This window comes from Ranitomeya imitator, chromosome 3, assembly GCF_032444005.1.
Source record: "Ranitomeya imitator isolate aRanImi1 chromosome 3, aRanImi1.pri, whole genome shotgun sequence".
Lineage (NCBI taxonomy): Eukaryota > Metazoa > Chordata > Amphibia > Anura > Dendrobatidae > Ranitomeya > Ranitomeya imitator.
In genome coordinates, this window is record NC_091284.1 from 5,071,737 (window position 1) to 5,096,316 (window position 24,580).

Below are 24,580 nucleotides of genomic sequence, written 5' to 3' on the forward strand. Positions count from 1 at the left end.
CAATCAGAGCAGGAATAAAACTGAAACAAGCACACAGCAGTGTGCCACAGAAACAAAAAACCAAACGCTTATCTTTGCTGAATTTGGCAGCAAGCAGGAGAAGCCAGAAAGTGATCCAACACTTCACAAGGAACACAACTGGCAAGGGCTAAAGGATCCAGCACATCTAAATATCCCAGTCAGAATTGTAATCATCCGATACACCTGGCCAGGACTGCGACTCAGAGACAACTGCATTCCCACCTACAACCACTGGAGGGAACCCAAGAGCAGAATTCACAACAGATAAGTGTGGGGCTGGAGGAGAGCAGTTTTCTCATTTTCTCAGTGATCAGGAAGGACACCGTCTCAGTTTTCTCCTCGGTCACAGGAAGCTGCCTCCAGTCTATAAGACGCACTCACTTATTAGGAAGATTTGTTTTTGCTAAGTGTGTCTTATAGTCCAAATATACAGTAGGTTCTAAAGTAATATTTCTCATTTAATTATACAACTGTCTGTTTTTGTATTACTTGTAAAGAAAGTTTTTTGAGAGTCAACAAAATATGAATTTTCAGCAATTAATTTTCACATTCTAGTTATAATAACGGCTTCTCACTGTGGGGGATTTTTGATGATTTACGGGTCTGTCCAATACTTTGACAACCCCTTCTCATTCCTCAGGTTCGATCCTATTAAAATGAAAACAATTATACAAACCTCCTATACAGGTGCTGCTCCAGCTGTGTCAGCACTTCCATTCCTGGGGCTCAAGTGAAGTTGTTACATCATGTGAGCCCTGCGCCCAGTCAGCAATGGCGTCACTCTTCCCCACCTTCTGACAAATTGAACATTAAGAGGAAATCGGAGAGCAGCCAAACCCCCTGGCTTCCTGTTAATTTTCAAGACATCCGAAGGCAGAAACAGTGAAGCTGGCGCTGATTGGGCGCAGGGTTCATGTGATGTAACAACCTCACATAAGCCCAGGAACCTCACATGAGCACCACTGGCACGTCACAGGCAAGGAAGGGGAGTATGAGTGTTTTTATTTTAACAAGGCCAAAAATGAGAAATGACAAGAGATTGTCCTAGTAGTGGACAACTCTTTTAAAACATTTAAAACATTTCATCATTCTGGACATGAAAAAGGCTTTTTCCCTGTGTGGGTTCTCTGGTGACTAACAAGATTTGATTTCTGGTTAAAACATTTCCCACATTCTGAACAACTAAAGGGCTTCTCCCCTGTGTGGGTTCTCTGGTGCTTAACCAAATCTGATTTATCTGTAAAACATTTCCCACATTCTGAACAGGAAAAAGGCTTCTCCCCTGTGTGAATTCTCTGGTGCTTAATAAAATATGATTTCTCTGCAAAACATTTCCCACATTCTGAACAGGAAAAAGGCTTCTCCCCTGTGTGAATTCTCTGGTGCTTAACAAGAACTGATTTATGTTTAAAACATTTCCCACATCCTGAACATAAAAAAGGATTCTCCCCTGTGTGGTTTCTCTGGTGACTAACAAGATTTGATTTATGTGTAAAACATTTCCCACATTCTGAACATGAAAAAGGCTTCTCCCCTGTGTGGGTTCTCTGGTGACAAACAAGATTTGATTTCTGGTTAAAACATTTCCCACATTCTGAACAGGTAAAAATCTTCTCCCCTGTGTGGATTCTCTGATGGGTATTGAAATTGTCTTCCCGGTTAAAACATTTCCCACATTCTAAACAGGAAAAGGGTTTCTCCCCCGTGTGGCTTCTCTGGTGCCTAACAACATCTGATTTCTGGTTAAACGATTTCCCACATTTGGAACAATAAAATCTGTTCTCTGCTGTGTCAATTTTTTTATGTTTAACAAAACACTTTTCGAAGGAAAAACTACTTCCATATTCTGAACATGAAATTGGCTTCTTTGTTTTAGACGCAGTTGGTTTTTTAATACATATTTTGTGGCTTTGATTTCCCATAGTAGTCAGTAATGAGTCAGAAGACCGGACCTGTTTCATAGGATCAGATGACAGATCTTTGCAGTGAAGGGATGATGGTGTATCTGGAGTAATGACAGTCACTTCAGTTGTATCCTGTAGGATCTCAAGATCATCTGATTTAAAAATTGGAGATGTCAGCCGTCCCTCTGATCTCCTGGTACAGTCATCTGCTAAGAATAAAACCAATTATAATTTGTAAATAAAATATCCTTGAATTTTACATTTTTTTACTTTTCTATATAAATTGTCAGTAAAAAGGGAAAATTATGTAAAATACTGAATTATTCAACAAGACAATGACAGTTCACGGTCTATTAGAAAACCTCATAGGATGAACTAGTAGAGCGTGGAGTTCAACTGTTTGTTCATTCTACCAAATTTGGAATAAAAAGCCACCAAACAATGTTATTCCGGCAAAAATAATACTAATAAAAAATTCTATTCATTTCACAAAAAACAGGTCCATCATCTGTCAGTGGAAAAAGCAGAGGTTTCCACATCATTAGTGGCTCAAAGGCTGTTGAAAAGCAGCATGGCTTCCATAAACCAATCCACCAATATCCGATCTCTCAAAGTCAAATAATTTTCACTTTCCAACATTCACTGCGTGCTGATTTCCAGAAGTCGCCTGTGTAGTCAAAATTGACAACACTCCTATAGATTAATCTCTGTTATTATTGGACAGAAATTCACACTTGGCCTCACTGGATATTTAATGTCGATCATAAAAGTGAAGTTTGCCCTGATAGACTGGACCTGGTCTTGTAGGGACCATATGATCACATTCAGCAGCACAGAAGGGAGAGAAGGGAGATTCATCCGATAAGATCTCAGGGATCTAGGAAGCCACCAGCATCATCACCCTCCGCTTTCTCTTACAGACCCATCATAATATTTATCTTCAAGTGATTTTCTATCTTGTCAGCACATTCTACGTAAGCTGCCATTTGGCTTTGTAGTTTACACATCTGGGCAGGTAACGGTCAGAGTCTTCTAATCCCAGGGGGTAGGTGGATCCTCCAGGTTGTAAGTTCCATAGAAGGGATTCAATGCCCAAAGTCATTGGAACAGTTTTGGGTGGAGGAGAATGTTGTGGTCTAGAGGTAAAATGGTGATCACATGATTGTGATGCGGCCGGACTACACCACCGATAAAGCAGCCACAGCCGGGGACTGTGGAGAATCTGTGACCTCTCTGCATTTAGTGGTCACTACTCACCTGGGTAGCCATATGTAGGAATCTCCTCTTTACACCGCTCATCCCCCCTCACATATGTCTCTGTAGTATTATTATGGGTCAGATCTTCTCCCTGAAACAAATATTGTAAAAGTCACCGACAGATGGAGAAGTCCCATCTATGATCAGCTCTAATCCTGCCATCTCCACCGTTCTCATCACACAAGTATAAAACATATAATACTGGAGGATAAAACAAGACTGAGCACAAGACCTTCACCGGCGTCTACACATCATAGGGGAGATCTCCTGACACCTTCTCTCCATCTACCTGATGATCCTGAGGAGCATTGGGATCTTCTTGCTTACAGTCCTGTGGAAGAAGAGGACGGGGACATCTCTCTGGTGTTGTCCTCTTACTGGATAGATCTGGAGGAAACACATACAGGGAGTGAATTCATTCTTTACATACAGATAATTATAGGCCGTGTGTATTTAGTGCTGTCTATTACCTGGAGATGTGAGGGGCTGGGGAACCTCCATCGTGACGTCCTTGTACAGATCTCTGTGTCCTTCTAAATACTCCCACTCCTCCATGGAGAAATAGACAGCGACATCCTGACACCTTATAGGAACCTGACACATACAATGATACCGTCATCCCCCGATCCCTCCATAGTGTTACTGTATAATGTCCCAGCATTCCCAGCAGTGTCACCTCTCCAGTCAGCAGCTCAATCATCTTGTAGGTGAGTTCTAGGATCTTCTGGTCATTGATGTCCTCATGGATCAGGGTGTGAGGTGGAGGCCCCGTGATTGGGCTCAGGGGTCTTCCCCATCCCTCAGACACAGGGTCCTGACAGCGATCACTAGAGGTCTTCTTCACCACTGTGTAATCCTGGTAATGGAGAGACACATTAATAAATCTCACTACAGACATTTCCAGAGTCCTCACCTCTCCAGTTCTGTCCATCTGTTATTCCCATAGATAAGAATGATGTAATGTGACGTCATCAGAATCCCTCACCTCTCCAGTAAGCCGGAAGAGGATCTCTAGGGTGAGGTGTAATATCCTCTCCGCCATCTTGTCTCTGTCCATATCCATCACTGATGGGTAAATCAGGAAAATTCTCTTCTGTAGAAGATCTTCACTGAGAGGATCCGATATTGTAGAGACCTGAATGAGAAGATGAGCGATGGAACATCAGAAGAATCCTGTAATAATACAATTACTGGAGATAATAAGGGAAACATATGAGGAGATTTATTATTTTACAGGATTTAGTTTCCGTCTTTACATCTACTAATAAATCCTATATATTTAGGCCACAGACAACAAGCAGTTTCCTCCTCGGAGTCGGCAGCTGAATACGTTCCTCATAGACTCATCTTCCATAACGCTAATTCTCCTCTCATTTACCGACCCTGGAATCGGCATTAGTAATACTGCAGGAGATATTCATTACACGCGACATGAGAAATAACTACTTCATGGTGAGGACGACATCTTCATCTTCTACTACGGCTCTAGAGACATATGTGGCCAGAGTCGGTCACTGACTCCATCACCACCGGCCTCTATATGAACACTGTGGGGGGGGGGATGGCGGCACTATGAGAACATTATACTGTGGGGGGCCGTACTATGTGGGTAACACATTTATCTGGTTCCCGTCTTCCATAGTTTGGTCGTTTGTATCTATCAGTAGAAAATCATAACATTTCTCTGCGGCCCCCACAGTCTGTGAGTGTTCGGGGGGAATCGCTTCTCCCCTCTGGATTGGAGCTGATACTATGAAGCTACAGTCACTACAGACTTCCTGCCACCTCCATAAAGGGCAGAACTGTCCGAGGATTATTACAGCTGATAGTTCCCCCAATTAGAAGGCACCTGTGGATATTGGGGTCTTTACCTGCTCCAGGTCTGGTGTGGAGCCTCCACCTGCAGAACTAGGACCTGTGATGAGGTCACCGGAGGGGAGGAGTCAGGGTCACATGATCAGGGCCTCAGTGTGTGCAGGACTCTGCTGTGCTGGTTGTCATGGTGCCGGATGAGGGGAAGTTGATGTGAGGGGTCAGGAGGGGTTTACACTGTGTACGGAGCGGAGCCGTGTGTACGAGGTGTACGGAGCAGAGCCGTGTGTACGAGGTGTACGGAGCGGAGCCGTGTGTGTACGAGGTGTACGGAGCGGAGCCGTGTGTGTACGAGGTGTACGGAGCGGAGCCGTGTGTGTACGAGGTGTACGGAGCGGAGCCGTGTGTATGAGGTGTACGGAGTGGAGCCGTGTGTGTACGAGGTGTACGGAGCGGAGCTGTGTGTGTACGAGGTGTACGGAGCGGAGCCGTGTGTGTACGAGGTGTACGGAGCGGAGCCGTGTGTGTACGAGGTGTACGGAGCGGAGCCGTGTGTGTACGAGGTGTACGGAGCGGAGCCGAGTGTGTACGAGGTGTACGGAGAGGAGCCGTGTGTGTACGAGGTGTACGGAACGGAGCCGTGTGTGTACGAGGTGTACGGAGCGGAGCCGTGTGTATGAGGTGTACGGAGTGGAGCCGTGTGTGTACGAGGTGTACGGAGCGGAGCCGAGTGTGTACGAGGTGTACGGAGCGGAGCCGTGTGTGTACGAGGTGTACGGAGCGGAGCTGTGTGTGTACGGAGCGGAGCCGTGTGTGTACGAGGTGTACGGAGCGGAGCCGTGTGTACGAGGTGTACGGAGCGGAGCCGTGTGTATGAGGTATACGGAGCGGAGCCGTGTGTGTACGAGGTGTACGGAGCGGAGCTGTGTGTGTACGGAGCGGAGCCGTGTGTGTACGAGGTGTACGGAGCGGAGCCGTGTGTACGAGGTGTACGGAGCGGAGCCGTGTGTATGAGGTATACGGAGCGGAGCCGTGTGTGTACGAGGTGTACGGAGCGGAGCTGTGTGTGTACGGAGCGGAGCCGTGTGTGTACGAGGTGTACGGAGCGGAGCCGTGTGTACGAGGTGTACGGAGCGGAGCCGTGTGTATGAGGTATACGGAGCGGAGCCGTGTGTGTACGAGGTGTGCGGAGCTGTGTGTGTACGGAGCGGAGCCGTGTGTGTACGAGGTGTACGGAGCGGAGCCGTGTGTACGAGGTGTACGGAGAGGAGCCGTGTGTGTACGAGGTGTACGGAGCGGAGCCGTGTGTGTACGAGGTGTACGGAGCAGAGCCGCGTGTATGAGGTGTACGGAGCAGAGCCGTGTGTGTACGAGGTGTACGGAGCAGAGCCGTGTGTGTACGAGGTGTACGGAGCGGAGCCGTGTGTGTACGAGGTGTACGGAGCGGAGCCGTGTGTACGTTCATTTTTTGATGTGGCTAGTGAGATATATGATCCCTTTGCCAATTTAGGGCTGATAGGATCACGAATATTTTCATTGGAGAGCTGTATGTGTATATATACAGTACAGACCTTCTCATTTAAAGATTTTTCTGTATTTTCATGAATAACACGTGGAATTTTATACTTAACAAAAAAGTGTGAAACAACTGAAATTATGTCTTATATTCTAGGTTCTTCAAAGTAGCCACCTTTTGCTTTGATGACTGCTTTGCACACTCTTGGCATTCTCTTGATGAGCTTCAAGAGGTAGTCACCGGGAATGGTTTTCACTTCACAGGTGTGCCCTGTCAGGTTTAATAATTGGGATTTCTTGCCTTATAAATGGGGTTGGGACCATCAGTTGTGTTGTGCAGAAGTCTGGTGGATACACAGCTGAGAGTCCTACTGAATAGACGGTTAGAATTTGTATTATGGCAAGAAAAAAGCAGCTAAGAAAAGAAAAACGAGTGCCCATCATTACTTCAAGAAATGAAGGTCAGTCAGTCCGAAAAATTGGGAAACTTTGAAAGTGTCCCCAAGTGCAGTGGCAAAAACCATCAAGCGCTACAAAGAAACTGGCTCACATGAGGACCGACCCAGGAAAGGAAGACCAAGAGTCACCTCTGCTTCTGAGGATAATTTTATCCGAGTCACCAGCCTTAGAAATCGCAGGTTAACAGCAGCTCAGATTAGAGACCAGGTCAATGCCACACAGAGCTCTAGCAGCAGACACATCTCTACAACAACTGTTAAGAGGAGACTTTGTGCAGCAGGCCTTCATGGTAAAATAGCTGCTAGGAAACCACTGCTAAGGACAGGCAACAAGCAGAAGAGACTTGATTGGGCTAAAGAACACAAGGAATGAACATTAGACCAGTGGACATCTGTGCTTTGGTCTGATGAGTCCAAATTTGAGATCTTTGGTTCCAACCACCGTGTCTTTGTGTGACGCAGAAAAGGTGAATGGATGGACTCTACATGCCTGGTTCCCACCGTGAAGCATGGAGGAGGACGTGTGATGGTGTGGGGGGGCTTTGCTGGTGACACTGTTGGGGATTTATTCAAAATTGAAGACATACTGAACCAGCATGGCTACCACAGCATCTTGCAGCAGCATGCTATTCCATCCGGTTTGCGTTTAGTTGGACCATCATTTATTTTTCAACAGGACAATGACCCCAAACACACCTCCAGGCTGTGTAAGGGCTATTTGACCAAGAAGGAGAGTGATGGGGGGCTACGCCAGATGACTTGGCCTCCACAGTCACCAGACCTGAACCCAATCGAGATGGTTTGGGGTGAGCTGGACCGCAGAGTGAAGGCAAAAGGGCCAACAAGTGCTAAGCATCATGGGAACTCCTTCAAGATTGTTGGAAGACCATTCCTGGTGACTACCTCTTGAATCTCATCAAGAGAATGCCAAGAGTGTGCAAACCCGTCATCAAAGCAAAAGGTGGCTACTTTGAAGAACATAGAATATAAGACATAATTTCAGTTGTTTCACACATTTTTGTTAAGTATATAATTCCACATGTGTTAATTCATAGTTTTGATGCCTTCAGTGCGAATGTACAATTTTCATAGTCATGAAAATACAGAAAAATCTTTAACCCCTTAAGCCCCGAGGGTGGTTTGCACGTTAATGTCGGGGCCAATTTTTACAACTCTGACCACTGTCCCTTTATGAGGTTATAACTCTGGAACGCTTCAACGAATCTTGGCGATTCTGACATTGTTTTCTCGTGACGTATTGTACTTCATGATAGTGGTAACATTTATTCGATATAACTTGCGTTTATTTGAGAAAAAAAACAGAAATTTGGCGAAAATTTTGAAAATTTCGCAATTTTCCAACTTTGAATTTTTATACCCTTAAATCACAGAGATATGTTGTCACGATATGGTATGAAATATCATAAGTAGTTCTCTTGCTAGCCTGAGTGGGCTAAGCCCCCCTTCTTGGAGTGATACTGCAAATTCCTGGCTTTCCTTCTCAGAGAGTGTGGGGGTTAGGAGAGCCAAAAGTATTTACGACCGGCATTTCCTGTGTAAGCTCTTGTTCAGCTATAAGTGAAGTAGAAACTTCGAGGATCCATGAAAGATTCTTTGTTTAGTTTTTGTTAGATATTAGGCAAGCGATTTAAGCTAGAAATACGAAAATATATATTCTTATTCTCACTCGGTGTACCTACCCATTCCCCGAAAAACGGGCTTCTAACTCAGTCTGGTAAAGAAGTAGGGTTTTCTCTGTAAATATGTATCCCAGATAGCACATATTTGATCTCATTAGAATGCTCACGTTAATCCGAGATGAATGATGGGTTGGTTAGGACTATGAGATGTTTTGTAGCAGAATTATAGAAATTAGATATAGGTTAGGGTAAAATCAGTAAACTGAAGAGGTAGGAGGGACGAGGTGATCCAACCCCTTTCTGGGATGTTACAGGCTTAAGCTATAACTGACTGCACACATCCCCAGCTTCCTTCTTGTCCTATTTTCCTGGAAGAGCTGAGTACATCCCATGAGTTGGGACGTATGGAAAACTGCCCTAGCCTGGTTGCCTGTCATGCTTTGAACATGTGATTGTTGCTTTTTCTCATTTATTCCCTTTATGTTATAATTACCCTTGTACATATTTGCAATTGTCTCATTTATAACATCTTTATAAAATATTTTTGATTAAGCACTGCCTAATTTTTTATGGGATATAATATTGTATGTTAGTTCATTCTCCATGCTCTAAACGCACCCTGTCTCTGGAAGAGAATTACGCTACTGTGTTGGGATAGCTTCGGACCCGTTTAATCGAAGCTGGTGGCAGTGATACCGTGCAGACTTTTGGGTTATGCTGAAGCGACTGCGGCGTTGCTAATTATTGTTCCTGCCTGAGTGGGAGTAGTTTATCGCGTCGCTGCAGCGTGCCCAATAGCCAGTACATAGCAGGCAGCCTTTCTGGCAACTAATTACCCTAGGTGCAGTACCTAATCTGACCTGAGAGTAAGGGGTCGCCAGAGAGCTGCAAGTGTTAAGTGGAACTGTAAGCGGGATATACATAAATCCCTGCAGTTTGTGGTATATTGAAAGCAGTGGGATACCTAGAATAAGCCCCTGCTGTAAACTAAGAGGTCAATAGCCTTGTGTGTGTTTTCTCATCACATCGTGGAGTGGAGGGATAACTAAGATAAGCCCCACTGCACATGTGATAGCCGTCTGTTGGCCTAAAGTCACCTCAATCCGTGACGTAGGGGTGACGGTCACGGTGTGAATCCTGACCCATTGGTGACGGCGGTCAGGGGAATCGTGACAATTGGTGGCAGCGGTGGGATCTCTGCTGCAGCACCATGTTCGCTGGTGCTGGCTTCTGCGGCCTCTGTGACCTGGCTTGGTCGGCTTCCCATTGCACCAGAACTGCGACCAGTTGGGCTTTGTTTTTGCCAGCAAAGTCAATGTGCTGTGACTTGCATAAGGCAACAAGGGTGTCTCTCGTCTGCTGCTCATAGAAGGTTTCTCCCAGCACAACCATGGTTGCCAAATAAAAGATAGGATAGAAAAACGAAGAGAAAGGGAGGGGATAATTACCCGTACACAATTGTCTCAAGACTAATAAAACACTGAGTTCGTTCTCCAAACTTATTTGCGCAGAGTCCTCGCAAGAACTTTCTGCAAGTTTTTAGTGAGAGGAATGATTACTCAAACCAAATCACTAATGCTCTAAGATATCCCACCGCCTTGCCACCAATTGCCACGATTCCCCTGACCGCTGTCACCAATGGGTCAGGCTTCACACCGTGACCGTCACCCCTACGTCACGGATTGAGGTGACTTTAGGCCAACAGACGGCTATCACATGTGCAGGGGGGCTTATCTTAGTTATCCCTCCACTCCACGATGTGATGAGAAAACACACACAAGGCTATTGACCTCTTAGTTTACAGCAGCGGCTTATTCTAGGTATCCCACTGCTTTCAATATACCACAAACTGCAGGGATTTATGTATGTCCCGCTTACAGTTCCACTTAACACTTGCAGCTCTCTGGCGCCCCCTTACTCTCAGGTCAGATTAGGTACTGCACCTAGGGTAATTAGTCGCCAGAAAGGCTGCCTGCTATGTACTGGCTATTGGGCACGCTGCAGCGACGCGATAAACTACTCCCACTCAGGCAGGAACAATAATTAGCAACGCCGCAGTCGCTTCAGCATAACCCAAAAGTCTGCACGGTATCACTGCCACCAGCTTCGATTAAACGGGTCCGAAGCTATCCCAACACAGTAGTGTAATTCTCTTCCAGAGACAGGGTGCGTTTAGAGCATGGACAATGAACTAGCATACAATATTATATCCCATAAAAAATTAGGCAGTGCTTTATCAAAAATATTTTATAAAGATGTTATAAATGAGACAATTGAAAATATGTACAAGGGCAATTATAACATAAAGGGAATAAATGAGAAAAAACAACACTCACATGTTCAAAGCATGACAGGCAACCAGGCTAGGGCAGTTTTCCATACGTCCCAACTCATGGGATGTACTCAGCTCTTCCAGGAAAATAGGACAAGAAGGAAGCTGGGGATGTGTGCAGTCAGTTATAGCTTAAGCCTGTAACATCCCAGAAAGGGGTTGGATCACCTCGTCCCTCCTACCTCTTCAGTTTACTGATTTTACCCTAACCTATATCTAATTTCTATAATTCTGCTACAAAACATCTCATAGTCCTAACCAACCCATCATTCATCTCGGATTAACGTGAGCATTCTAATGAGATCAAATATGTCCTATCTGGGATACATATTTACAGAGAAAACCCTACTTCTTTACCAGACTGAGTTAGAAGCCCGTGTTTCGGGGAATGGGTAGGTACACCGAGTGAGAATAAGAATATATATTTTCGTATTTCTAGCTTAAATCGCTTGCCTAATATCTAACAAAAACTAAACAAAGAATCTTTCATGGATCCTCGAAGTTTCTACTTCACTTATAGCTTACACAGGAAATGCCGGTCGTAAATACTTTTGGCTCTCCTAACCCCCACACTCTCTGAGAAGGAAAGCCAGGAATTTGCAGTATCACTCCAAGAAGGAGGGCTTAGCCCACGCAGGCTAGCAAGAGAACTACTTATGATATTTCATACCATATCGTGACATATGTCATGCACAATACTTAATAAGTAACATTTCCCACGTGTCTACTTTACATCAGCACAATTTTGGAACCAAATTTTTTTTTTGTTAGGGAGTTATAAGGGTTAAAAGTTGACCAGCAATTTCTCATTTTTACAACACCATTTTTTTTTAGGGACCACATCTCATTTGAAGTCATTTTGAGGGGTCTATATGATAGAAAATACCCAAGTGTGACACCATTCTAAAAACTGCACCCCTCAAGGTGCTCAAAACCACATTCAAGAAGTTTATTAACCCTTCAGGTGTTTTACAGGAATTTTTGGAATGTTTAAATAAAAATGAACATTTAACTTTTTTTCGCACAAAATTTATTTCAGCTCCAATTTGTTTTATTTTACCAAGGGTAATAGGAGAAAATGGACCCCAAAAGTTGTACAATTTGTCCTGAGTACGTTGATACCCCATATGTGGGGATAAACCACTGTTTGGGCGCATGACAGAGCTCGGAAGCGAAGGAGCGCCATTTGACTTTTCAATGCAAAATTGACTGGAATTGAGATGGGACGCCATGTTGCGTTTGGAGAGCCACTGATGTGCCTAAACATTGAAATCCCCCACAAGTGACACCATTTTGGAAAGTAGACACCTTAAGGAACTTATCTAGATGTGTGGTGAGCACTTTGACCCAACAAGTGCTTCATAGAAGTTTATAATGCAGAGTCGTAAAATTCAAAAATCATATTTTTTCACAAAAATGATCTTTTTGCCCCCAATTTTTTATTTTCCCAAGGGTAAGAGAAGAAATTAGACCACAAAAGTTGTTGTGCAATTTGTCCTGAGTACGCTGATACCCCATATGTGGGTGTAAACCATTGTTTGGGCGCATGGCAGAGCTCGGAAGGGAAGGAGCGTCATTTGACTTTTCAATGCAAAATTGACAGGAATTGAGATGGGACGCCATGTTGCGTTTGGAGAGTCCCTGATGTGCCTAAACATTGAAACCACCCACAAGTGACACCATTTTGGAAAGTAGACCCTCTAAGGAACTTATCTAGATGTGTTTTGAGAGCTTTGAGCCCCCAAGTGTTTCATTACAGTTTATAACGCAGAGCCGTGAAAATAAAAATTTTTTTTTTCACAAAAATGATTTTTTAGCCCCCAGTTTTGTATTTTCACAAGGGTAACAGGATAAATTGGACCCCAAAAGTTTTCCAATTTGTCCTGAGTACGCCGATACCCCATATGTGGGGGGAACCACTGTTTGGGCGCATGGCAGAGCTCGGAAGGGAAGGAGCGCCATTTGGAATACAGACTTAGATGGATTGGTCTGCAGGCGTCACGTTGCATTTGCAGAGCCCCTGATGTACCCAAACAGTAGAAACCCCCCACAAGTGACCCCATATTGGAAACTAAACCCCCCAAGGAACTTATCTAGATGTGTTGTGAGAACTTTGAACCCCTAAGTGTTTCACTACAGTTTATAACGCAGAGCCATGAAAATAAAAATTCTTTTTTTTTTTCACAAAAATGATATTTTAGCCCCCAGTTTTGTATTTTCACAAGGGTAACAGGATAAATTGGACCCCAAAAGTTGTTGTCCAATTTGTCCCGAGTACGCTGATACCCCAAATGTTGGGGTAAACCCCTGTTTGGGCGCACCGGAGAGCTCGGAAGGGAAGAAGCACTGTTTTACTTTTTCAACGCAGAATTGGCTGGAATTGAGATCGGACGCTATGTCGCGTTTGGAGAGCCCCTGATGTGCCTGAACAGTGGAAACTCCCCAATTCTACCTGAAACCCTAATCCAACAACACCCCTAACCCTAATCCCAACGGTAACCCTAACCACACCCCTATCCCTGACACACCCCTAATTCTAATCCCAACCCTAATCCCAACCGTAAATATAATCCAAACCCTAACCCTAATTTTAGCCCCAACCCTAACCGTAACTTTAGCCCCAACCCTAACTTTAGCTCCAACCCTAGCCCTAACCCTAGCCCCAACCCTAACCCTAGCCCCAACCCTAACCCCAACCCTAGCCCCAACCCTAGCCCTAACCCCAGCCCCAACCCTAGCCCTAACCCTAACTCTAGCCCCAACCCTAGCCCTAACCCTAGCCCTGATGGGAAAATGGAAATACATTTTTTTAATTTTATTATTTTTCCCTAACTAAGGGGGTGATGAAGGGGGGTTTGCTTTACTTTTATAGCGTTTTTTATATCGGATTTTTATGATTGGCAGCCGTCACACACTAAAAGACGCTTTTTTTATAGCAAAAAAGTTTTTGCGTTTCATAACATACATAGTAACATAGTTAGTAAGGCCGAAAAAAGACATTTGTCCATCCAGTTCAGCCTATATTCCATCATAATAAATCCCCAGATCTACGTCCTTCTACAGAACCTAATTGTATGATACAATATTGTTCTGCTCCAGGAAGACATCCAGGCCTCTCTTGAACCCCTCGACTGAGTTCGCCATCACCACCTCCTCAGGCAAGCAATTCCAGATTCTCACTGCCCTAACAGTAAAGAATCCTCTTCTATGTTGGTGGAAAAACCTTCTCTCCTCCAGACGCAAAGAATGCCCCCTTGTGCCCGTCACCTTCCTTGGTATAAACAGATCCTCAGCGAGATATTTGTATTGTCCCCTTATATACTTATACATGGTTATTAGATCGCCCCTCAGTCATCTTTTTTCTAGACTAAATAATCCTAATTTCGCTAATCTATCTGGGTATTGTAGTTCTCCCATCCCCTTTATTAATTTTGTTGCCCTCCTTTGTACTCTCTCTAGTTCCATTATATCCTTCCTGAGCACCGGTGCCCAAAACTGGACACAGTACTCCATGTGCGGTCTAACTAGGGATTTGTACAGAGGCAGTATAATGCTCTCATCATGTGTATCCAGACCTCTTTTAATGCACCCCATGATCCTGTTTGCCTTGGCAGCTGCTGCCTGGCACTGGCTGCTCCAGGTAAGTTTATCATTAACTAGGATCCCCAAGTCCTTCTCCCTGTCAGATTTACCCAGTGGTTTCCCATTCAGTGTGTAATGGTGACATTGATTCCTTCTTCCCATGTGTATAACCTTACATTTATCATTGTTAAACCTCATCTGCCACCTTTCAGCCCAAGTTTCCAACTTATCCAGATCCATCTGTAGCAGAATACTATCTTCACTTGTATTAACTGCTTTACATAGTTTTGTATCATCTGCAAATATCGATATTTTACTGTGTAAACCTTCTACCAGATCATTAATGAATATGTTGAAGAGAACAGGTCCCAATACTGACCCCTGCGGTACCCCACTGGTCACAGCGACCCAGTTAGAGACTATACCATTTATAACCACCCTCTGCTTTCTATCACTAAGCCAGTTACTAACCCATTTACACACATTTTCCCCCAGACCAAGCATTCTCATTTTGTGTACCAACCTCTTGTGCGGCACGGTATCAAACGCTTTGGAAAAATCGAGATATACCACGTCCAATGACTCACCGTGGTCCAGCCTATAGCTTACCTCTTCATAAAAACTGATTAGATTGGTTTGACAGGAGCGATTTCTCATAAACCCATGCTGATATGGAGTTAAACAGTTATTCTCATTGAGATAATCCAGAATAACATCCCTCAGAAACCCTTCAAATATTTTACCAACAATAGAGGTTAGACTTACTGGCCTATAATTTCCAGGTTCACTTTTAGAGCCCTTTTTGAATATTGGCACCACATTTGCTATGCGCCAATCCTGCGGAACAGACCCTGTCGCTATAGAGTCCCTAAAAATAAGAAATAATGGTTTATCTATTACATTACTTAGTTCTCTTAGTACTCGTGGGTGTATGCCATCCGGACCCGGAGATTTATCTATTTTAATCTTATTTAGTTTCCACATTTTTGAGACCTATAATTTTTCCATATTTTTGTCCACAGTCATGTGAGGTCTTGTTTTTTGCGGAACGAGTTGACGTTTTTATTGGTAACATTTTTGGACACGTGACAGTTTTTGATCACTTTTTATTCCGATTTTTGTGAGGCAGAATGACCAAAAACCAGCTATTCATGAATTTCTTTTGGGGGAGGCGTTTATACCGTTCCGCATTTGGTAAAATTGATAAAGCAGTTTTATTCGTCGGGTCAGTACGATTACAGCGATATCTCATTTATATCATTTTTTTAATGTTTTGGCGCTTTTATATGATAAAAGCTATTTTATAGAAAAAATAATTATTTTGGCATCGCTTTATTCTCAGGACTATAACTTTTTTATTTTTTTGCTTATTATGCTTTGTGGCGGCTCGTTTTTTGCGGGACAAGATGACATTTTCAGCGGTACAATGTTTATTTATATCTGTCTTTTTGATCGCGTGTTATTCCACTTTTTGTTCGGCGGTATGATAATAAAGCATTGTTTTTTGGCTCGTTTTTTTCTTTTCTTACGGTGTTCACTGAAGGGGTTAACTAGTGGGACAGTTTTATAGGTTGGGTCGTTACGGACGCGGCGATACTAAATATGTGTACTTTTATTGTTTGTTTTTTTTTTAGATAAAGAAATGTATTTATGGGAATAATTTTTTTATTTATTTATTTATTTAGTATTTTTTTTAATTTTTTTTACACATGTGGACATTTTTTTTTTTACTTTTTTACTTGTCCCAGGGGGGGACATCACAGATCGCTGATCTTACAGTTTGCACAGCACTCTGCAAGATCGGCGATCTCACTCATCGCTGCAGGCTTACAGAGCTGCAGCTGCAGCCTGCTCCTGACCCAGAAGTACTCCCTGCAGGACCCGGATGCAGCCTCGCGGCCATTTTGGATCCGGGGACTGCAGGGAGAAGACGCTCGGTACAAGGTGAGCACATCACCTTGTACCGATCGTCTCAGGGAAGCCCGCAGGGAGCCCCCTCCCTGCGCGATGCTTCCCTGTACCGCCGGCACACCGCGATCATGTTTGATCGCGGTGTGTCGGGGGTTAATGTGCCGGGAGCGGTCCGTGACCGCTCCTGGCACATAGTGCCGGATGTCAGCTGCGATAGTCAGCTGACACCCGGCCGTGATCGGCCACGCTCCCCCCGTGAGCGCGGCCGATCGCTATGACGTACTATCCCGTCGGTGGGAATTAAGGCCCACCCCACCTCGACGGGATAGTACTTCATATGGGATTAAGGGGTTAAATGAGAAGGTGTGTCCAAACTTTTGGTCTGTACTGTATATATATATATATATATATATATATATCCACCTTTTGGTGCTCCTCCCACTTCTATTTAGATTTCAGCATATGATTGATTTTAAGCATATCTACCCTTATTTATAATTATTATTTTTTCTTGTCCTAATATATGTGCACACTGTAATTTATATTTAATTACCTAACATACGGTAAATACTGTGTTCCGCACAGGCCTCGCTCCAATTACCTGAATATGGATTTCAAGGTCAGGGAAATTTCCTTGCAGGGACAAATGAATGCGGTATTTTGCAACAGTGGTACTATGATGAACATGGATGATGGTTTACAATTTGATAGTCTGTTTAATAATATCAAAAATCTAACTTACAAAAGGACCCGGTCGTGGTGGAACCGGGCTTTTTTAGATAATTATATTCAGAGACAACTTATTCCCAGAGGCCTGCGGATCCAGGTCACTCCTTCATTCCCAGTAGATGATGAAGAGTTTGTAAAAAACTGGGAAACGATTTGTAATGATACCTCTAAAAAATTAATGGAATTATTAATTAAATATAATCTAGGGGTATTGACCAAAATTTAGGTACTTCTAGAGGAAGCCTTTACAAAGGCCAAGGGAAGCTTGACGACTGAGCAATTTCAATCTATCAACTCACAGTTGGAATAACACATCGACCAATGGGTTAAGGACATCCAAACGAGACAATCCAATAAACTGTCAAGTGATCAAAAAGATTTTTCAAATGGGAAGATCTATAAATGGCGTAGAAATCAGTTGAAGGATAACACGAGAGACAAGACCCCCTCAACTTCATCTCATCCACCAATGTGTGATATCTCTGGTGCCTCCTCTTCCGCCTTCTCTACTGTTTCAATCGTTTCTACTCCTAAACGTAAGCGGGAGCCACGATATGTACCTGCTAAACGACCTTACGGATATTCTCCGGAAAAGTCTAAAAATAATTTAAAGGTAATTAATTTAAGTACACATTCTTTGTCTCCTATTGAGATTGACATTCTAAGTAGAGGTCTTATGTTTTGTCCATCAGCACAATTCGATCGTTTCACTGCTATTAAGGACTTACACTTATTTGCGAGAAAATTGATCTTCAAAAAATACTTCCATAATGAAAGTTTATTGCAAATGTTTCCAACAGAGGCGGAACAGGAGGCACTAGCCATCCTACACGAACTGGCACAGGAACACATTGAACCACAGGGAGGTAAGATCCCAAAGGCTATCTAACCACGGTCAAAAAAATTTCCCCCCTTGTCAGCCTATCCTACAATTGATATATTTGTAAAAACAGTTAGTAGAGATTTTGAAAATATCCCCCGTTATCCCAATATGAACAATCTAGGGAAGAAGAATTGGGACTAAAAAAATTGCAAGGACTAGATGATGTAATAATTAAACCGGCGGACAAGGGCGGAAATGTAGTGATTTGGCCTAAGACCTTATATGAGAGTGAAGTTTTCAGGCAATTAAGAGTTAGTACATGTTATAGAAAACGGACTTTTAATCCCCTTGATAAATTTAAATCTGAACTTGTATCCATTCTAAAAGAGGCTATGGACAAGGAGGTAATCAGCAAAGAACTATTTACGGCCCTCCAAGTTATGGAACCTACAATACCGACACTTTATTACCGAAGGTCCATAAAAATCAAACAGCCCCCCCGGTAGACCGATCATTTCAGGTTGTGGTAACTATCTTGAAAACGTTACTAAACTTGTGGACATTAAACTACAGCCACTGGTGGAAGAACTCCCATCCTTTATAAAGGACACAAATTAATTTTTTTTAACCCCTTAATGACCGCCAATACGTCTTTTAACTGACCTGAGATATAAGAGAATAGCCTCCCCATACAGATGACAATCCAGCATCTGTCGGTTGTACACTATAGCTGACAACTTGCTGTACCAGCCACGATCAGTATTTGCACCATCTAAATCTGTTTAACCCCTTAGATGCTGCTGTCAATAGTGACTACATCATTATAAATGGTTAACAGAGTGTGGGGGCTTCTCCTTTGTCACAATTGGTGCCCTCAGATCATGATTTTGTTGTCCTGATGTTTGCCATGGCAATTCATGACCAAATAGTGGCCTTAGAGTCTGACGGCTGTAGTAATCTGTTTAGAAGTTAGCAACATTTAGGTGGTAAAAATACACATTTTCATTTCTGTCATACCACTTTGCATTAATTCCTGTAAAGCACCTGAAGGGTTAATAAACTACCTGACAGCAGTTTTCAATATGTTTAGGGGTGCTGTTTTTAAAATGGTATCACGTTTGTGGGTTTCCCAATATATGGGACCCCTAAAGTCACTTCAAACATGGATAAGTCCCTAAAAAAATAAATTTTGTAAATTTCTTTGAAAAAATGAAAAATTGCTGCTACATTTTTAAACCTCCTAAAATGCTAACAAAATAAAATAACATTTTACAAATGGTGCTGATGTAAAGCAGACATGTGGGAAATGTTATTTATTAATGGTTTGCTGTTGTATGACCATCTGGATTAAAGGGATAATCATTCAAATTTAGAAAATTGCTAATTTTTTAACATTTTTCTCAAATTTTTGATATTTTTTATAAATAAACACAAAAAATGTTGAACAAAATTTACCATTATCATAAAGTATAATGTGTCACGAAAAAACAATCTCAAAATCACTGGGATTTGTTGAAGCGTTGCAGAGTTATTACCACATAAAGTGACACTGGTCAGATTTCAAAAATTTGGCTCGGTCACTAAGGGGTAAAAAGTGGATGGGTTGCATATTGATAATGACACCCTGTTGGTGTCATGTGACGTGAAATCCTTATACACCAATATCCGCCACAATGATGGTATCCGTGCTGTACAGTATTTTGTACAAACTTCCTCTATGTCTACCCCCATGAATCAGCTTGTGGTCAAACTACTTCAATTTTCACTATCACATAATTTCTTTTTATTCAAGGGGTCCCTCTACCTACAGCTCCAGGGCACCGCAATGGGTGCCTCTTTTGCACCGGCTTATGCAAATTTATTTCTGGGGCTGTGGGAGAGGGACCTCTTTCTATCTGACCAGATACAGTCGATGGAGCGTATCCTGTTGTGGGTATGCTACATCGACGATATTTTTCAAATCTGGCAAGGATCGGTTGATACCCTTAAAGATTTTATGACGCTTTTGAATCAGAACACCTATAATATCCATCTGACGTACAAATTTGATCAAAATGTGATAGAATTTCTTGATGTAAGCATTAGAAGAGGAGGGGATGGCTGTCTACAGACTGACCTCCACCGCAAGACAACCTCAGTAAACTCTTTACTACATGCTACTTCGGCACATCCTCCAGCTATGATACGCTCAATACCTGTTGTGAATTCTGCTTTTGGGCTCCCTCCGGTGGTTGTAGGTGGTAATGCAGTTGTCCCTGGGCTGCAGTCTTGGACAGGTGTATCTGCTGATTGCAATTCTGACTGGGGTATTTAGGTTTGCAGGACTCATTAGTCCTTTCCAGTTGTCAATGTTTCTTGGGAAGTGTTGGACCTCTGTCTGGCTTCTCCTGCTTAGCTGCCAATTCAGCAAAGATAAGTGTCTGTTTCTTTTACTATGGCACACAAGCTGTGTGCTTGTTTTTTTTTTTAATTGTATTCCTGCTCTGTGTGTAGGAGTCTCTGGAGTTGCAGATATACGTTCCACGTCTTTAGTTAGATGGAGGAATTTTTTGTATAATCTGCTGTGAATATTTTTGGAAGGGTTTTAATACTGACTGCACAGAACTCTGTCCTATCCTTTCCTATTTTAGCTAGAGTGGCCTCTTGTGCTAAATCCTGTTTTCTGCCTGCGTGTGTCTTTCCTTTCCTACTCACAGCCAATATTTGTGTGGGGCTGCCTATCCTTTGGGGTTCTGCTCTGAGGCAAGGTAGTATTCCTATTTCCATCTTTAGGGGTATTTAGTCCTCCGGCTGTGACGAGGTGTCTAGGTTGTTAGGTACACCCCACGGCTACTTCTAGTTGCGGTGTTAAGATCAGGATTTGCTGTCAGTATAGTTACCACCTACTCCAGTGAAAGTTTTCATGCTGCTCCAAGGTCACCGGATCATAACAATACCCATAGGTCAGTTCCTACGTTTACGTAGGATTTGCTCTGATGAGGCAGATTTTGAAAAACAAGCTGTAGATCTCAAAGGGAGATTTTTAAACAGAGGGTATAGTAAACGCTCAGTCAAATTGGCATACAATCGTGCCAAATATATAACTAGACACCAGGCCTTGTATTCTAATAAGCCATCTACTTCTAACCAACCAGTTAGGTTTATCACACGGCATCATGGCCAGGCTGAACTAATGCGACATGATATGGCCAAATCATGGCCTATTCTACCATCAGATCCCGTTCTGCGGCAATATATTGGGGATAAACCAAATATCACGTACCGGCGATCCCAAAATTTGGGAGACTGCCTTGTGAAAAGCCACTATATACACAAGAATGCTCCCCTTCTCCCTTTCCCCTCATGCTCTAAATCATTTCGGGGAAGCAAACCATGTGGCAGATGCGTGGCCTGCCCTAACATATTGAGGGCCCAAGAGTTTAATAATTCTAAGGGTACATCTACATACAAAATTAAACACACAATTAATTGCAATTCTAAAGCTGTAATCTACTATGCAACCTGTCCCTGTCCTCTGATATACGTGGGTTTGACCACCCGCCAGTCCGCACTCGGGAGCATGTTCTGGGAATACAGGCGATATCTCTACTTAAAACAATTCCTAAACATTTTAAAGTCCACCACAATTGTGATGCCTCATTATTGAAAGTTATCGGTATTGACATGATTGAGCAGAATGAGAGAGGAGGAAAGATCAGTATACCCCTGGCGAGAATGGAAGCCGGGTGGATATGGACAATAAATACGGTCTCTCCATATGGCTTAAATGAAAATCTGAGTTTCGCCCCCTTTGTGTAAACCTTTATTCTTATGTCTACTTTTAATCAAGGTTTTTAATCTTCTTATTTCTTTTATGATTTTAGCTATTTCATATATCTGTGGATTCCATATCGGACTGTTATTCATCTATTCCACGGAGTTGGCTTCTGAGTCATGTGAAATGTTGGATTATGAGGGAGACTCTTTCCGGATATTTGAAAGCTCAAGATCCCACTATTATGTGAATGTATATTATGTATTATCAACTTTTCCAATTTTGTCCTTTAATTGCTTGGTTGTTGCACATTTATTAATTGGCCAATGCGGGCTATATCTGATATGTGGTCCGTATGTCGCTACGTGCCATTCTTCATCCATCCAGGATCGCATCTCACATATTATTAAATTATTATTTCTATTATATTACCTTTTGTCTTCCTGTTTTTTTTCTGGGCTATTATGGAGATTTGGGGATATATATATGTAATCTCCTTTGGGAGCTGAGATTATTATTAAGTTCTTTCATCTCTTTTTTATATATTTTTCTTTATTCATTATTATAACTTCTCCTGATACCTTCATATAGGATATTGGACCATTATGATTATCAGGTCTAATATTTACTTTTTCAATATCACTATGTGCAATTGCTATTTTCTTTTGTTTGTCTTATTGTCCATCCAGCACTTCCTGATGCACTTTACATACATTTCACTGTTATACTTTCAGTGGCACTGTGTAATTGTCCTATATCTTTCATGCCCCATAGTGCTATATATGTCCCCCCTTCTTCTCTTGCACTATTGTTCTTATACTTGCCAACTTGCTGAATTGTGTAGACTTGGCGCTTTCATTCAATTTCACTGTCCACATCTAGCTAACTTCATTACACTTCTTGCTCATGTTGGACGCCGGGGCTGTGCGCATGCGCCGTCAGCAGCCGGGGATGCCGCCTTCTTCTGCATCTCTGTGTCCTTGGTAACGCCGGGTACTCAGCCCCCGTGCGTCCGGCCGCGTGACGTGTGGGCGGTGACTTCCGGGTCTGCCTGTCGGCGTCTGCGCCGCATACCACCCTGGCGTTTGACATCAGCTTGAGGATTATCTATATACATAATTGTCTAAGGGTCACTTCCGTCCGTCTGTCTGTCTGTCACGGTTATTCGTTCACTGATTGGTCTTGGCAGCTGCCTGTCATGGCTGCCGCGACCAATCAGCGACGGGCACAGTCTGATTAGTCCCTCCCCTACTCCCCTGCACTCACTGCCCGGCGCCCGCTCCGTAATCCCCTCCACTCACCGCTCACACAGGGTTAATGGCAGCGGTAACGGCCCGTGGTGTAACGCACTGTTACGGCTGCTATTAACCCTGTGTGTCCCCAACTATTTATTATTGATGCTGCCTATGCAGCATCAATAGTAAAAATATGTCATGTTAAAAATAATTAAAAAAACAAAAAACCTGCTATACTCACCCTCCGCCGCCTTTCCCGCTCCTCGCCACGCTCCCGGGATCGCTCCATTGCAAGCGGCAGCTTCCGGTCCCAGGGCTGGTGTGCGACAAGGACCTGCTGTGACATCACGGTCATGTGACCGCGACGTCATCACAGGTCCTGCTCACACCAGCCCTGGGACCGGAAGCTGCCGAGTGCAATGGAGCGATCCCGGCAGCGTGGCGAGGAGCGGGAAAGGCGGCGGATGGTAAGTATAGCACGACTTCAACGGGCTATAGGTGAGTATATGTTTTTGGTTTTTTTTTAAGTCTCTATACTACGTGGCTCTGTGCTGGGCAATATACCACGTGCCTCTGCTATATACTATGTGGCTGGGCAATATACTACGTGACTGGGCAATATACTACGTCACTGGGCAATATACTACATGACTGGGCAATATACTACGTCGCTGGGTAATATACTACGTGGCTGGGCAATATACTACGTGACTGGGCAACATACTACGTGACTGGGCAATATACTACGTGGCTGGGCAATATACTACGTGGCTGGGCAACATACTACGTGACTGGGCAACATACTACGTGACTGGGCAATATACTACGTGGCTGGGCAACATACTACGTGACTGGGCAACATACTATGTCACTGGCCAATATACTACGTGGCTGGGCAATATACTACGTGGCTGGGCAATATACTACATGGCTGGGCAATATACTACGTGACTGGGCAATATACTATGTCACTGGCCAATATACTACGTGGCAGGGCAATATACTACGTGGCTGGGCAATATACTACGTGGCTGGGCAATATACTATGTCACTGGCCAATATACTACGTGGCTGGGCAATATACTACGTGGCTGGGCAATATACTACATGGCTGGGCAATATACTACGTGACTGGGCAATATACTATGTCACTGGCCAATATACTACGTGGCTGGGCAATATACTGCGTGGCTGGGCAATATACTACGTGGCAGGGCAATATACTACGTGACTGGGCAATGTACTACGTCACTGGGCAATATACTACGTGGCTGGGCAATATACTACGTGGCTGGGCAATATACTACATCGCTGTGCAATATACTACGTGGCTGGGCAATATACTACGTGGCTGGGCAATATACTACGTGGCTGGGCAATATACTACGTGACTGGGCAATGTACTACGTCGCTGGGCAATATACTACGTGGCTGGGCAATATACTACGTGGCTGGGCAATATACTACGTGGCTGGGCAATATACTACGTGGCTGGGCAATATACTACGTGGCTGGGCAATATACTACGTGGCTGGGCAATATACTACGTGGCTGGGCAATACACTACGTGGCTGGGCAATATACTACGTGACTGGGCAATATACTAC

At 43.5% G+C, this 24,580-nt stretch overlaps 1 protein-coding gene across 1 annotated transcript in view; it reads right to left on the reverse strand.

Moving 5' to 3' along the window:
• Positions 1–458: 458 nt before the first annotated feature.
• LOC138672441 (uncharacterized) overlaps positions 459–24,580 on the reverse strand; it is a 654,503-nt gene continuing 630,381 nt past the window's right edge. Inside the window, exons 20-21 of the mRNA XM_069760413.1 lie at positions 8,695–8,699; positions 459–1,743 (exon numbers count right to left, since the gene is read on the reverse strand). Coding sequence (XP_069616514.1) covers positions 1,107–1,743; positions 8,695–8,699 — 642 coding nt within the window. The 3' untranslated portion in view covers positions 459–1,106. The remainder of the gene's footprint in view (positions 1,744–8,694; positions 8,700–24,580) is intronic.